The 16,886-nt window shown below is 39.1% G+C and overlaps 1 protein-coding gene and 1 pseudogene across 1 annotated transcript in view; one reads left to right on the top strand and one right to left on the bottom strand.

The window, feature by feature from the left end:
- The first annotated feature begins 319 nt into the window (after window positions 1-319).
- LOC110213425 (casein kinase II subunit beta-like) lies at window positions 320-1,649 on the top strand (annotated as a pseudogene).
- Window positions 1,650-2,660: 1,011 nt separating this feature from the next.
- The window catches only part of NAALAD2 (N-acetylated alpha-linked acidic dipeptidase 2), an 80,660-nt gene continuing 66,434 nt past the window's right edge, over window positions 2,661-16,886 (bottom strand). The window contains exons 15-19 of the mRNA XM_020993780.2: window positions 13,289-13,379; window positions 10,825-11,089; window positions 10,393-10,474; window positions 7,800-7,892; window positions 2,661-5,617 (exon numbers count right to left, since the gene is read on the bottom strand). Coding sequence (XP_020849439.1) covers window positions 5,428-5,617; window positions 7,800-7,892; window positions 10,393-10,474; window positions 10,825-11,089; window positions 13,289-13,379 — 721 coding nt within the window. The 3' untranslated portion in view covers window positions 2,661-5,427. The remainder of the gene's footprint in view (window positions 5,618-7,799; window positions 7,893-10,392; window positions 10,475-10,824; window positions 11,090-13,288; window positions 13,380-16,886) is intronic.

Raw genomic sequence — 16,886 nt, 5'->3', positions numbered from 1 at the left:
GTTTTTGTAATTACTAAAAACATCTTAGTGGATTTTTAAAGGTGTTTGTTCCACAGACATTTTCATATATTGGGATTAGGAATGAGCAGTGAAAATTTCTATCCTCTTCTGGGAAAATGGCAGAGATTTGAGGAACTTCAATCTCCCAGAAAACACCTGAATTGTTAACTAATCAAGCAACAGGGTTTAATTATTGTAGGCAAACTACTTTTTAAAAAATCACCAAAATTTGCCCTTCCCCTCCCCCCCCCAGCTGCCGCTGCTGCCCCTAGGAGCAACTTCTCCCTCTCCTTCCCCAGCCCCGGCCCCTAACATAAAGATGAGTAGCTCAGAGGAAGCATCATGGATCTCATGGTTCTGTGGGCTTCATGGCAATGAATTCTGTGAGGTAGATGAAGGCTATATTCAAGACAAATCCAACTGTGAGAGATGATCTCTCAGAAGTGAAGCCTCCTCAGGGGGTCATTAATTCTTGTTAAAGGTTCTGGTATTGTTGCTTTTGAGTGGTACACGTGTACCAACACCAAGTAAAGACCCCTCAGAATACAAGACACCCTCTCCTAGCCTTCTCCCTCCCCTACTCTTAGATAGTATTAGCAGAAATTCCTGAGCCATAAGAACATCCTGTCTATCTCATCCTCTAGCTGGTTATATGACCTTGGGTAAAAAGCTGCTGAAACTGTGAGGCCCTGAAAAGGGGAACATGCTAACACAATTTCTATACCTCTTTGTTCTCTCTGTTACTGGGGTGGTTTTTACATGAATAGATTGTACACCTGAGGCTCAGCCAATGAGCTGACGGGAAAGGGGTTAGGATGGGCTGCTGCGTTAGGGTCTATATAATCTTGTCTTAAACAAAGAGCACTCATACTCTTGGGGCAGCTTAGGCAGCACAGAGAAAGTCGAGAAAGTCAATAAAGACATTCCTCCTTTTTGCAAACTTTTGTCAAGACTCTGGTTTTTAATTTGGGTAGGTGGTCTCTGTCCCACACACAACCTCACAGGGCTTAATGAACAACGGCCCCACTACAGGCAGGCACTAGATAGATCCTCGACTTGGAACCTGATGAAGAGTTGGAGGACAACCCCAACCAGAGGAACCTGATCGAGCAGGCAGCCAAGATGCTGCATGGACTGATTCATGCCCGCTACATCCTCACAAACCGTGACATTGCCCAGATGTTGGAAAAATACCAGCAGGGAGACTTTCACTATTGTCCCCGTGCATATTGTGAAAACCAGCCCATGTTGCCCATTGGACTGTCAGACGTACTAGGTGAGGCCATGGTGAAGCTGTACTGCCCCAAGTGCATGGATGTTTACACCCCCAAGTCCAGGCACCACCACACAGATGGTGCTCACTTTGGCACTGGCTTTCCCCACATGCTCTTCACATGCACATGGTGCATCCTGAGTACAGGCCCAAACGGCCTGCCAACCAATTTGTGCCCAGGCTGTAGGGCTTCAAGATCCACCCTATGGCCTGTCAACTGCCTCTTCAGGCAGCCAGCAACTTCAAGAGCTCCATCAGTCGAGGCTATCCAAAGACTTGTCTCCTCCCCTCCCCCGCAACATCTCAGGCTGTGACACCATTTCCTCTTCTCCCCTCAGTACACACACACCTTTCCAGAACCCCTAATGGTTTTTAGTTTAAATTAAGAAGTCATTATTGTGGTGGTGTGGTGGGAGTATGAAATAAAGTGGAGGAAAAGGCAAAAAAAAAATCACCAAAATTGAAATGAACTATTCAGCTTGGGAAAGTAAGGTTTTAGTAGGTCTTTGGGTTTAACAGTATGTGCTAAAATTCTAAAGGAAATATTCAGTGGGGTGAATATAGTAGGAAACTTTCTGATTTCATAGAAAGAAAAAAGGATATGGAAAATTTCATGTGGTTATTCTTTATAACATGTAGCTGAAGGCTCCCAGGCATCTTGCAGATTACTAGTAGGAATGATCAGGAAATTGAAGCTGCTGGGAAGACACTTCCTGCTCTCGCCAGTTCCCTGAACATCATCATCCTCCAACTTCTAGTAATACATTTTGTATTGTTCCCTCTCTGCCTTTCCTCTCCAATGCTGCTGCTCCTGGGCATTCAATTTAGGTTTTGAGCCTGCCCTTATGTGAGTTATAAGGTAAAGAACCACCATTTTATGCATCACTGGTCTGATTCTTTTTTTGAAAGGCTATCCCATTACTGATATTAAGGACTGGAACACTCCCTATTGTCCTTCCTATCTTCTGACATCAGCAGGATGCCCTGTCCCCAAGACATCAGTTGCCACTGGTCCAGGGGCTAAGGTATTCTAATTTTCCCTGATTCTCTTTCTTTAAACACTCTGAAGAGGTTATTCAGAACACCTGTGCTAAACCTGTGGGTTCTCCCCCCCAACACACTCATGCACACCCACATACACATTCACACGCACTGCAGCAACCAAAGTGTACAACCCAGTAAGCCAGCCCACAAGTCCTTGAAGTAAATCTAAGAGGGAAGCCCAAGTTCAGCTAAGAATGAAGGGGATTACCCTTCTGATATCTTTTTTTTCCCCGGTCTGGTCTTGTTGAGACTAGTCTTCAGTTAGAAAATTACTTTGGATATAGATTTTCTGGGATTGTTTCCCGAAGTGTCTTATCCCTTATATAGATCAGCACTTTTAAAATAAGTTTTGAACAAGATTTTAATCTGAATTTATTACACAGCATAGCAAAAACTGTAGTGACAACAGCTAACATTTATATAGCACTTTAAACACTTTACATATATTATCTCACTTCACCCTCACAACAACTCTATGAGGAAGGTGCTATTATTATCCCTATTGTACAGATGAGGAAACTGGAACACTGATAGGGTAAGTGACTTGACTAGTATCACACCACTAAAAAGTATGTGTCAGGATTTGAATTTAGTTCTTCCTAATTCCAAGTCTAGCATTCTGTCCACTATACTACCTAGAGAGTGGTGGCCCCTTGGTAATGGGACTTAAAAGGCATAAAAACTGCAGCAAGAGGTCTAAGCCAAGGTCCTTTTAGCACAACATTCTGACGACAGCACCGAAGGACTACCCTGAGCAAGGCCCTATTACTGCATCTCAGTAGTCGTCTATAAGGCTCAGTAGCAGGTCAGCCAGTAGTTTCACAGTCTACCCAAAGAATTCCATCAGCAGTGTTGAGCAGATGCTGCTCAGTCCCAATGATGACAGTTTGGATTTGATACTTAATTAAAAAAAACCCTATTATTGGCTTGTTCCAGAACACTAGGATGAGAATGGTGACAGAGAAGAATTATTGTTACCGGTTATGTAGGATGAATTTAAACTGGGATGAGTGAATGTAAACTGAAGGGATTAGTAAGGAAGCATGTTGGATTAAGACAGTGTATCATTATAAGAGCTGTGGATATAGAAAGGAAACTTTCTACATTTTAAGTACTGACTGAAGAGAAATTATCTTCTGGGAAACATAACAAGAACAAAAATGATGAGGGTACTGACATTTCTATAAGCACTTTAAAGGGTGTAAAGTGTTTTGCATACATTATCAAATTTTAGCCTTAAGACAACCCTGTTGAGATAGGCACTGTAGGTATTATGTCCATTTAAATATGAAGAAACTGAGGATTAGAGAGGTTAAGTGACTAGCCAATGGTCACACAGCTAGTAAATGGCAGGGGCAAGAGCCTTTCCTGACTTCACATTCAGAATTCTTTTGCATGCATTAAACTACTGCTCACAAAGTCAGCTTTTGGATACAGGTGACTGGGTTCTTGAAAGTTATACTAGCTGAACACATACTCTTGCAAGTCCTACTATGAAGGAAAGGAAATCATGGACAGCTTGACCGATGAGCTGCATGTATGACCTATGAGGACCAGCCCAGCTAGAGAAATACACATCACAATTACAAGATGGAGGAAACTGAGCCAGATAACATTTCCTCTAAAATAACAGGAGGCTTTAGTGGACTATAATCTCATGGGGACCTTACAGATCGTTTTATAAAGGAGGAAACTGAGCCCTCAGGAGGATAAATCAGTTGCCCAAGGTCAGTCATTGGCAGAGCTTAAGACTAAGGCCTAGATCTCCTTGCTCCCAATTCAGTACACTCTCTACCATAACAGAATAGTATTAGTATTATCTTGGACAGAGGGGAGGGGAAGGGAAGGGAAGGGAAGGGAAGTGTGTACTTGTGATTTTATCATCATCGGGAATTCCTGGTATCTATGGACTGTTTCCTCCACAGATACAGATGAGCAACTTTCTGTAATTTATAATCTCAGAAAGTTGCTCAGGGCATTAAGAGTTTATATGTCAGAAGGTTTTCTAATTCTAAGGCTAGCCCTTCATCCATTATGCCAAACTTTTTATATATATCTTTGTATTCTAATTATTATTTTTTTCTTTTTAGGCAATTGGGGTTAAATGACTTGTCCAGGGTCACATAGCTAGTAAGTGGCAAGTGTTTGGTCTGAGCCTGGATTTGAACTCAGGTCCTCCTGACTTTAGGGCAGGTGCTCTATCCACCTAGCTGCCCCCTAATTATTTTTTTTATTAATCAGAAAATATGATTTGCCACAACATTCTGTGCCGGATAAAAGTTTTCTGCTTCTGGATGTTCCTCAAATTGTATCTTAAAATGGAGATCAATTTCCAAATGCTCTTAAACAATAATGGAATAAGTATATATCACATACATATTTTGAGACCCTTAAAATGGGAGACTATCAATAAGTGATTCCACTGAGTTCTTACAGAAATGAGTTCACTCTAACCACTTTATGATAAACTATAGCACCTTTTAAAAAAGTTTTATTGATACTGTTTGTATTTTTGCATGACTATCATTTCCCGATATAAGTTCCCTTGCCTGCCTTCTGCCACCCATTACTGAATCCTCCTCTTAAAAAAAAGTTATTGATATCTTTTGTATTTTTACATGACCACCATTCCTGATATAAGCTCCCCTGCTTCTTCTGTGTCACCCGTTACTGAACCTTCCTCTTAAAACAATTAAGTAAAATCAACCAGTTTGCATTTGGGAGTATATTCAGTGTGTTCTGCTCCTACAGTTTCCTCTTCTGTTCTTACCTAACAGGAAAAAGGTATGTTTCATTATCTGTTCTTTGGAACCAAGAATACTCATTACAATTATTCAGTTTGGCTTCCATTTAGTATTCTTTTCATTTAAATTATAACAACCATTGTAGGTACTGTTCTTCTGGTCTTTCTTGTTCCACTCTGCATCAGTTCATACAAATCTTCCCATGGTTCACCAAGTTATAGTCATCATTTCTTATGGGCACAATAATATTCCTTTACATGTCTATACCAGTTTGTTGAGGTATTCCCAGTGTGTGGGTATCCATTTTGTTTTTGGGCATTTTCTGAAAGCTGCTCTGTTTTCACATGCTATCCCTTGCTCCAGCTATCATGCGACTTCTTTCAGAGAGCCCGCTGCAGCTTGCACTGTGAAGGCTGCAATAGAAACCTGCTTCTTGACTTCTGCCCAGGCCTTTGAAGGATTTTCTTTGTTTTCAATATCAAAGAGAGCATCATAAATTCCTGGGAATGCCTCTCCAGCATACTTGTTATGACTACTTGGAGCAAAGATGATATGCCTGTTGGTACAATACAGTTCTATGAATATCTGTTCAAGAAACAGTTACAAACTTTTATTACAAATGAACACTCTGGCAACACTGCTCACTATTTTTTGGTTGAGAGGAGAGGGAAATTCCAGTTCTCTTAGAAGATGATTATACTGCATTATCATCCTAAGAGACTATGGACTTTGAGCTATACATTTGAGAGGGTTGAACTCCAAGGTACTTATAAAGTCTCTTTCAAACTATATAGTCTATTTAAGTAGTGTGTTAAGTGGATACAGCATAGGGTAGAGTTACAGCTACAAAGGATCTCAGAGGCTGAGTCTAATCCTTTCATTGTATAGATGAGGAAACTGAGGCTGATAAGACACTAAATGATTTGCCCAGGTGTCTGAATCAGGACTTGAACTCTAATGCTAGCTCTCTATTCAGTGCTGCATCTCACAGGACATATATTTGAATTCTAGTTCTACTTCCTGCTCCTTGTATTATTCTAAGTACCTTATCTCTCTGAGTCTGTTCCATCACCTGAAAAATTAAGAGGTTGGATTAATTGATCTCAAATGTCCACTACAGGTCTAAATCCTATGATGTAGTAGTGGAGAGCGATTTGGCTAAACCACTCATTAACAGTTTCTCAGTAAATTCTGTTTGTGACCAACGGCTTGTACAGATGAGAGAGTTGTACAGGCTAAGGATTGCAGTCTGTGGCCTAGATACAATTTTTGTCTTTTATCAATTTATCCTATTTGTGATTTTATAGATCTATTGTCAGCCAGTGTCTCTCTCTCTTTCTCTCTCTCCCTTCTCCATCTCCCCTCTTCTCTCTCCCTCGTATATATCTCTACCTTGACATCTATATTTCTTGTTTGTACATAGGTGCTTGCATTTTGTCTCCTACATTAGATTCTGAGCTTCTTGAGAACAGGATCTCTTGTTTTTTTTTTTTTCCTTTCTTTGTATCTCTGACACTTAGCACAATTCGGGCACTAAGACACTTAGTCAATGTTAGCTGATGACTGATTAAACTAACAACTTTGGCTTTGAGTGGTGTGACAGTTTAACCTAGTGACCTTATTGATCCCCAAATCACTAGAAAGCAAATGACATATAATAGGATCTTTCAATCTCACAACAGAGAAGGAACCTCAGAGGCTATCTAGCCCAATTCTTTCCTTCAGTTGTACAACATCCCCGTAAGTGTCTATTCAGCCTTTGCTTAAAGGCCTGTAGTGACAGGAAACTCACTTTTTCTTAAACAGTCCATTCCTCTTTTGGACACCTCAACCCCATTGGTCACAGTTGGTCACAGTTCTACCCTTCCGCTTCAAAAAAAAGTCTCATCTCTTTTTCGCATAGCAGACCTTAAAATATTTGAAGCCAACATCATAGCAAATCCTCCATGAAGCCTTCCCTAATTTCTCCCAGGTGGTAATAATCTCCCCCCTCAGACCTGATAAAGGACTGTGTTTGCCACTTCTCTAATTTCTTCATATATTTTCTGTGTTTCTGTAATTTTCCTTATTAGACTATTGCATCTAAAGTCCATGCTTCCTCTGAAGACTAGCGCAATGTTCTATACACAGTAAACATCTAATACATGTTTATGACATTTTATTTTGTTGTTGCATTATGTCCCCCTCAAGTTCTTATCTCTCAAAACTAAAAATCCTCAGTTCCTTTAACCTATTCTTACATGAGCATTAAAATAACTCCCAACCCCCCCAAAAGATGCAACCTCCCCAAAACCTCACAACTCTCATACCCCAAAACCAAAAGTTATTATTCTTTTCTTCACTGATGAGTCTTAACAATTATTCATGTGGAATTCTATGTATTCCTAAGAAGGCACAAACATCAGATTCCTAAAGGAAAAATGGGAATACCCTGATCTAATCCTAGACCTTTGACTTTGGGAAAGCTACTTGTAAGCCTTGGTATAACAGTCTCTATAGTCATATTCCAAGAAACTATGCTGCTTTGAAAGCATTAAAAATTAAACTACAAACTCATATTAGCTTTAAGAAATGTTTTTCCCTGAGAATTATCACTAGAAAAATCTGTGAGTAGTCATTAAAAAGAATTCAGATTTCATTTCATTCTCAAGTACTATTCTCTGAAACTTTTTCCAAAGACTGACATTTGAAAAAAAAATTAACATATAAGCTGCAGTATATATTTCTTTTCTCCTTACCTATAGAATGGGCTTCCAGGTAATCCAAGAGGATCAATAAAAGCTCTTTCTAAAAACATTAGCTGATCATTGATAATTCTCACTGAGACCGGACTGAAAAAGATAAGGGAACACACTTTAGCATATTTGAAAATGGATACTTTAAGCCAGGTGGCTGCACATTCATAATAGAAGCAAAAGAAATACAGCTTCCAAAATATAGTTCTTCTTCTTTGCCTTGTCATGGCACAGAGGTAACTCAGTTCCTAAAGGCTAAGGTCAGCAGAACTTAAGTTCTAGCATATCTTACAAAGCCAGAAGAGTCTGAGGACAAACACAGAAATAGACATTTTGTCATCTGAAGCTGTAGCTGTGTGAAAAGGTTCATCAGTAGGCCAGTGACTCGTGAAGACTTTATATAAAGGCCAGAGAAACAAATAAACTACAGATTCATGAATTTAAAGAACAGGATCATAAGGAGTTTAGAACAGGAAGGGATTCTGGAGATCATCAAATCAAATTCCTTCATTTTACAGAGGAAATTGAGGCAGAGACAGATTTAATGACATGGGCAAGGTTAGAGCCACAGAGTGAGGGAATCTGTATCACTCAAAGGATAGCCCTAAATTTTCCAGGAGATGAAGGATATTAATGGGGAAGAACACTGGAGAGCGAGATGGAACAGCAGCAGTGGGGCCAGTAGGAATACCTGTTTAGCCCAGGGGTTATAGTTAGGAAAGTGGGTCCTCAGCAAAGGGACTCTTTTGTAAGGGGACGATGGCAGTATGACCAAGTAAGAGAAGCCAGTGGAAAATGATATAGTGCCAGGACAGCTATCTCTAAAAAGTGCAAAGACAGCATGCTTCTGTGTTATCAGGGGAGGAATTGTATTCCCTTGGATATCAGCATTATGGGCAAAGCCCAGTGGACCGGTCCTAAATTTTGTTCTTCTAAAGGTGACATATCATAAATAGAAGATAAGGCATTCAAAGCCAGGTCTTCTGACTCCAAATCCTGTATTCTTCAGCTACACACCTTGAAGTAAAGTCACCATGAGCATTATGAAGTGGAGAACTATGGTAAATATTTGGCTATTTCAAGTGAAAATCCCAGCTAAGTCAAGCACATGGTTAAATTCTACGTTGGGAGTTGAAATCTGGCCTACAAATTTCTCTTGGAGCCTGGGAGTAGGAGGTAGGAGGCAAGAAGAGTATTATAGTGTGAGTAATATAACTCAACATAAGAGCCATATATAGTCCAAAGCCTCATGGGTATTATTAATGCCCCTACTTTGCTATCTAAATGGAGTTTTCTTTGGATCAATTGTTTCCACATTGAGGAAATGAAATCTGTCTTCTGTGGTACGGCAAAAAAGTATGCTTCATTTGGAGTCAGAAGTCCTAAATTCAAATTCTAGTTCTGTCATCCTTGAGCATATCATGTAATTTCTGTTGGCCTCAGTTTCTCATCTGTAAAATGACACAATTGGACAAGACAGAAGGGAACGAGGAGACAGCTGGCTGGGGGAGAAGGTAGTAAGTTTGTTGGTCATGGGCCAATAAGAACAGAAAGTTAGAACCACAGAGTCAGAGCTAAGAGATAGAAAGGGCCTTAAAGGTTATGCAGTTCAAATGGCCTTATTTTACAGATGATAAAACTGAGGACCAGAAAAGTCATGCCATTGAATATTTACCCTAAAGGAAAGGATAGAAAGTGAAAGTCCTTTGTAAGTAAGCTTCTTCAGGGAAGGGACTATTTTGCGTTTGTTTTTTTTATTCCCAGTACAGAGACTGGCACACAGTAGATACTTAATAAGTTTAATTGTTTGATAAATGGGCACTAATTCCCAAAGGCTATTTTAACACTGATAACACAAGTGTGTTAAATGGCTAAGAGGAAAGGAAGACAAGTAGACAGCTAGAGTACTCCATTGGGACCCTCTTGATATTGGGAGAAAGAGAAGGTCTTTAGCATGTTGGTTAGGGGAGATCTCCTGTGGCAAACTTTCAAAAGAAATAGGGCAAGAGTCAGAAGGGATGGCACAGGCAAGGATCCAGTGGTATGCTAGAACCAGCTTGGACCAGCTCCTTAAATTTTCAGTGTGAGCATTTATACCTTGGAAATTGGCAAATGCTAAAACAAATAAAAAGTGAAACAAAAAAAACATAGGGCTTGAGTTATTGTTTGGTTGATTGTCTAGACTTTAATCTTAATCTGAATTGTTAACATTTTCTTAAAGTGTGATGTGTGAATATTTTTTTTCTGTAGGTGTTTACCAGCACCACCCTTACATTGTTGGAGAGACATCCTGAATTGATGAGATCCCAGATCCATTTGAGCATCTGAATAATATAAATGGGTACACCTACTTATTTGCTTTGTGATTTATTTAATGTTGAGAATTCTCTGTATGCAAACTCCCACTAATATCCATCATATAATTGAGAGTCGAGATTTTCTATAGTCTTAGTTGCTTGGGGCACTGAGAGGTTAAGTGATTTGCACCCAAAGTCTCCTTGACTTGACTAAGGCCAGTGTCTACCCAGTGTTAAGATATGTTCACATCCTACTCACACAATTACCTATACTTAGATTATGTTCACATCCTACTTACTTGTTTGTGTCTAAGTCTTGCAGTCTCTTGCTGAAGTTAGTAGTTGTTTCTGTAAAATTCTTCACTGCTGAGAAAAGTGGGTCTGGAATAAAGATCATCTAATTACTTAAAGTCTAATTATCCATAACACTCTGGCAAGTGCTGTACAGAGAAGCAGCACAAAAATATAGTCTCTATCTTCTAGGAGTTTATAGGCTACAGTACAAAGCCCTGAATGAAAATGGATACATTTCTGTTAATTAGTATAATGAATAAAAAGGGACTACTACAGAAGAAATGCTATAATTATATACTATAAACTTAGTACTTCCTAATGAGTACAATGAATATTGTTGCTGATGGCGCCCCTGTAGCTTTAGCTCCAAGATCCTAAGATGAGAGGATACATCAAACACAAATTCCAGAAGAAAGTGTTTTGGCCACATCACATACCAAAGGATACGTTGTATGCTTGCAGCTTTTCTGGATGTTTCTGAGCCAGTTCATAAATGCTGTTGACATATTTTTGTAAAACTCTGGCATAGTCTTGACAGTCCAAAGGGAGAACGATGGAGTCAGCCAATTCAAAAAGGATGCCTCCTCGGACCTGAGCCACTGTGAGGTGATTCTTAAAAGTGGGGTCATAAAAATTTTCCACTATTTCATAAGTTTCATAGACACTGTGATATACTGGATAGCTGCTGTATCTGTCTGTTTTCTACAAATGTAAGAACAAAATGCAGTTCTCATTGTCTTTGAAATACAACAATAGTACATTAATATGGAGCTGATAAGCAAAAGAAATTTATCACTAATGTTTAAAGAAATTTCTTGGCCAGTTGCTGAAAAAACCTCCTCTCCTCTGCCTCTTTCTTTCTTTTTTTTTGGTGAGGCAATTGGGGTTAAGTGACTTGCCCAGGGTCACACATCTAGTAAGTGTCAAGCATCTGAGGTCAGATTTGAACTCAGGTTCTCCTCACTCCATGGTCGGAACTCTATCCACTGCACCACCTAGCTGCCCAACCTCTGTCTCTTTCAATCCTTTGTTTTCTTAAGTTTCATCTCCAGTCCTTCCTCAAACAGGTTATCTTTGTTTACCCCTCTCCTTCTCCCCCAACTCCCACCTCTTCTCAGTGCTCTCCTCATACCTAGCTAAAATTACCAGTTGAATGTAGGCTTTTTGTAGGCTGGGAGTGTTTCACTTTTGTCTTTGTATCTACAACGCTTCACACACAGTAGTGCTTAACTGGACTTTGTTTTTGTAAACAGCAAACAATTCTAAACTAAAACCCCAAAATATTAATGCTTGAAATTTCATTAACCTGTTATTAATGGAAAACACTGTAAGCAGTTGGCAAAATTGGGTTTGTTTCTTTGTAATATATAATCTTGGAGAAATGACAGTCTCTTTGGCCCTTAATTTCTTCAGTTTAAATTAAATTGTCCCAGATACCTTTCTCCTTTAAGATTCTTATGGATGAGAAAATTTATACATTACTGCTAATGAGTAATACTTGAAATAACTGTTGGTGACAATGATAATAGACAATGGTAATTTTGTAGCACTTTAAAATTTACTTATTTCATCTGAGCCTCACAACATCCCAATCAAGTTTATATTACAGGTATTATTATCCTTATGTTAAAGATGAGGAAACAGGGTCAGAGAGGTTGAGGGATTTAGTACTGTCAGAGGAAGGGATTTCAATCCAAGTCTCTCATGACTCCAAGGCAGTTAGGTGGCACAGTGGATAGAGTAATTGGCTTGGAGACAGGAAGATTCATCTTCCTGAGTTCAAATCCGGTCTCAGATACTTACTAGCTGTATGATCCTGGGCAAGTCACTTAACCCTGTTTGCTTCAATTTCCTCATCTGTAAAATAAGCTGGGGAAGGAAATGGCAAACCATTCTAGATTCTTTGCCAAGAAAACTCCAAATGGGGTCACAAAGAGTTAGTCACGACTGAAAAGGACTCAGCAACAAGCTCTCATGACTCCACATCCAGCACGTTTTCCATGGCACTGTTACCTCTGCACTAATACTGTGCTGTCACTACCTCTCATGTGATTTTTCTCCTCAGAATCACAGATTATCAGAATTATAAAAGTCCTTCAAGATCATTTACTAACCCACACTGGAGCAGATATCCTCTATGGTATTTTCAATTATTGATCACCTACCATTCTTCTGCAAGGTAGTATTCTTTGATTTCCTTCACATATTCAATGGTTATAGGTAAAATATTTAAAAAATCATTAAATATAGACTGCATGGTATTTATGATTCCACTGAAACACCAATATCACGTCACAGAAATAAAATATCTTCCCATTTTAACCTTGTTCTCTATTCCTGAGTAATAATCCAGCCCAGCAGCTGGGCATGGCAGAGGTGCACCTTAAAGCTCAAACTAAGTAGAAATCCAGTTCATCAAATACATATTAAGAATCTGCACTATGGGAGGTAACTTTTGTAGGCTAAGGGGATATAAAGAGAAAATCAAAACAGTTCCTCCCCTCAAAAAGCTTACATGCTACCGTTCTCAGTATGAGTATTAATCATAAGTTTGAGATAAGAAAATCATCAAGTGAGTTTACAGGAGTTTTACTCTAAAATAAAAGCATGCTAAAATGAATATTTTGTGAGTGTCAGATTAACATAACAAATTTTAGATAGGTCACTGATATCAACATAACACATTTTAGGTAGGTCAACCTGGAACATGGATGGACTAGCAGAAGTAATCTATGGAAAAGATTTAGCACCTACAGTTTACCTACTATGGCAGCCATCACACTGGCTTGCTGCCTAACTCTTTCCAAACTCTTAATCCCCCATAGATAGACACAGCTGTTTGGAATGGTCATGCTTGACTGCCAATAGGCAATCAAAAGTCATTGTTGGATTCAAACTTACCCAGTTTTTAGTGTAACGAGCTCTGCCTGAAGGAATGCCAAGTCTATGAAAAAAGACTTCAAAGTCATTGCCAGATCCCAGTTTGTTAATCCTTGAAAAGGTAAGAAGAACAACATTAAAAAATTTTTTTTAACAGTTTCAAGAACTGTGAAAGTTTGTAGAACAATTATCTCTATATGGGGAAATTTTTAGCCCTTCAAATTACAATGACTTCCTTTCTGATTAAAAATTGCTTTTCTAGTAACTGTTCATGGTGTGTGTGTGTGTGTGTGTGTGTGTGTGTGTGTGTGTAAAATAATACTAACATGCTAATTCAATGGCCTGCCGCTAATCAACTTGAATGTCATTAGTCAGTCAGTCAATAAACACTTATTAAGCACCTACTTTGTGCCAAATGTGCTAAGCACTAGGGACATAAAAAGAGACAAAAGATATGGTCCCTGCTCTCAAGGAGCTCACAGTCTAAGGGAGGAGACTACAGGCAACAAACAAGCAACAAGCAAGATTAAAAGGGACTAATCATCTGAAGGAAGTTACTAGAATTAAGAAGGATTAGTAAAGGTTTCCTGTATGAGATGGGATTTTATGTGATTTCAAAGGAAGTCAAAATAGGTAGAAATGAGGACGGAGAGCATTCCAGGAATGGGGGACAGCCAGAAAAAAATGATAAGAAATGAGAGATGGAATGTCTTGTTCATGGAATAACAAGCAGGCCAGTGTCATTGGACTGAGGTAAGTATAAGACGACTGGAACTGGAGGAGGGAGCTAGGTTATGAAGGCTTTGAACACAGAGGATTTTGTGTTTTATATCTAAGTTTATGGGGAGCCACTAAGAAGGGGTGGGATGACTTGGTCAGACCTGCACTTTAGGGAAGCATGGAGGATGGACTAGAATGAGGAGAGAGTTAAAGCAGGCAGACCCACCAGAAGGCTGTTGTAGTAAGTCTAGACATGAGGTGATAAAAGCCTTTACTAGAGTGGTGGCAGTGTCAGAGGACACTGGAGGAAAGAAGAGAGTATATTGGAGAGATGTTTAAAAGGTGAAATTGACAGGCTTTGGCCACAGAATGAATGAGGGGGTAGGGAGGCTGATAATGAGAAGTCAAGAATGACACCTAGGTTGTGATCTGGGGGACTGGGAGGACGGTGTTGCACTACAGAGTCATAAGGAAGGTAGGAGAGTGGGAGAGTTTAGGGGGAAAGTTAATGAGTTAGATTTTGGACATGTTGAGTTTAAGCTATCTGTTGGAATTCTGTTTGTGATGTCTAAAAGGCTACTGGAGACATGAGACTGGAGGTCAGAAGAGAGTTTAGGGCAGGATAGGTAGATTTGAGAATTTTAAGCATAAATATGGTAATTACATCTATGAGAGCAGATGAGATCACTAAGTGAAGTAATAGAGAAAGGGAGAAGAAAAGAGAGGCCAAAATAGAATTCTGTGGGACACTTAGGCTTAGAGGGCTTCAGTGAAATGGCGTGTAAAAAATTATTAGACTAGGTATCAGAAAACTAAGTTTCTGGTCCTCACTTGACCACTAACAAACTATGTGATTTTGAAAAGATTCATTTAGCCCCAGCACAGCTCTATCAGATTTCCACAACAGAAAGTCTTTTTTTTTCTCCCATATTTTCTAAGAGCACCTTGTGTCAATCCACCCGTCTCATCACTCTGTTCTGTACTATTCTTACCCACCAGAATGCAGCCCTCAGCAAGCGCCTTGAGACTACAGACTGTATTGTTTTGCACTTTGGTATTTCCAGGACAGTACTATTCACACAGCAAGCACTTAATAAATATCTGTTAAATAAAAAAAAGTAATGCAATATGTGTTTTTCATTTACTTTGCTTTTCTAGTGTGGATTGTCAGACCAACTTCTTTTACATCTTGTGGGTTTCATTGATGAGTGTTTGTAACAATCCAGTACTTGTTGCAATCAATTCAGTGTTATCTGCTACTAAGAGTATTTGGAGAACCACACCAATAATCGGTTTTTTTTTTGTTGTTGTTGTTTGGACAGGGCATCTTCTAGGAGACAGCTGAACACTTGAGACAGTTGCATATTATTTTCCCATTTTATACTTCCTTTACTGTCAACACATTGGATCACTGAGCTGTTACCACTTGTAGTCACATCTGTGATAGTACTGTTTAATTTTAATATAGATTTCCCAGATCTCTTCCTTTTCCATCCATTTGGTGTCTTCCAGTTTCATCCATAAATGTTTTTAATCTTTGTTCAAATGCCAGGGTCCCTGAAGACTTGTTTTCTCCTTGTGTGCTTTTTGATGCTTTGGGAGATGATATGGCATATAATCTGTCATCTTCCTCTGTAAAAAAAGAGCTCGAACTTTAAACCTGTGTTACCCCTAGCTGCTGTAGCTCTTCATTTAGCAAGGGGATTGTTTGCTATCCAAAGCAATTCTTGGGCTGCTTAGCTTTCTTGTTGTGCTATTTTGCACCATTCATAGGCCTCTAAGAAATGGTGATAGCTAATGTCTTTATTTTTGCCGATTTCTGATTTTTCTGAGTTATGAATTCATTTAAAAAGGTGAGGTAAAAGTTGCTAAAATTATAAAGAGCATCTTCTCTTTTTTTTGGGTTTTTTTTGCCTTTTTTAGGCAATTGGGGTTAAGTGACGTGCCCAGAGTCACACAGCTAGTAAGTGTCAAGTGTTTGGTCTGAGGCTGGATTTGAACTCAGGTCCTCCTGACTTCAGGGCTGGTGCTCTATCCACTGCACCACCTAGCTGCATCTTCTATTCATTTTTGCTTTTGGTGTGGTTACTTTGATTTTTGCTCTAACTAATAAATAGTCTTACTATGCAGAGAGTTGATTCTGACTACCTTCTATGTCTATAACTACTCAGTCCTTATCTATTAAGATTTAGTCAATTTAAAAATTTTTATGTTGTCACTTGGTGGCCACTAAATCCAGAGTTTTCAATTCTCTTCTGAAATAAAGTGCTCATCATGTAGAGATACAGGACTACTGAGTCTAAACATGGTGACTAGATAGATAAAACTAAGCTGGTGTTCCAGAACCTGACAACCTGTTCCAGTTCCCATCCTTAATCGGTCCTCTAGGACTGCCCTGTGTTCAACGCAGTTCATTGTTGTTTACGTTGCTTAACTCCTCAACAGAAGTAGGCTCTCTAGTTCTCAAATTCATGGACTCATGTCCCCAACCACGCTATTACACAGAAAGTTATTACTTAATTTGGTTCTTAATTATAGAAATAGTTATACACTTGAAATCTAACGGGTTCTCCCAGGGAAATGGAGAGAAAAAATGGTACCCAAAATACAAGCATGAAGTAGGCATGCAACATGATTCACAAGGTAAAACACACAGAAAATAAACAGTAATCAATAAAGAATTGCAGAATGATTAGAAAAGAAGCCAGTAACTTATGACTAATATAATCAGCGGATAATATTAAAGTATCACTGAGATAGTTCCTTTGTAAGACTACTTATTATCCAGCGTGCATTTCCTCTCCCTTCAGTATAGTCCAAACAACACCAAACACACTATTTCCATTGACCCCCTCTCTCTATGGTCTTTTTGACTGTTTTCTTCTGTTGCTGTTACTAA

The sequence above is a fragment of the Phascolarctos cinereus genome, unplaced genomic scaffold (assembly GCF_003287225.1).
Source record: "Phascolarctos cinereus isolate Bilbo 61053 unplaced genomic scaffold, phaCin_HiC Scaffold_726;HRSCAF=1367, whole genome shotgun sequence".
In the NCBI taxonomy this organism is placed as follows: Eukaryota; Metazoa; Chordata; class Mammalia; order Diprotodontia; family Phascolarctidae; genus Phascolarctos; species Phascolarctos cinereus.
Note: the sequence above shows the minus strand (reverse complement) of the source record. Positions and strands in the feature narration are given on the sequence as shown.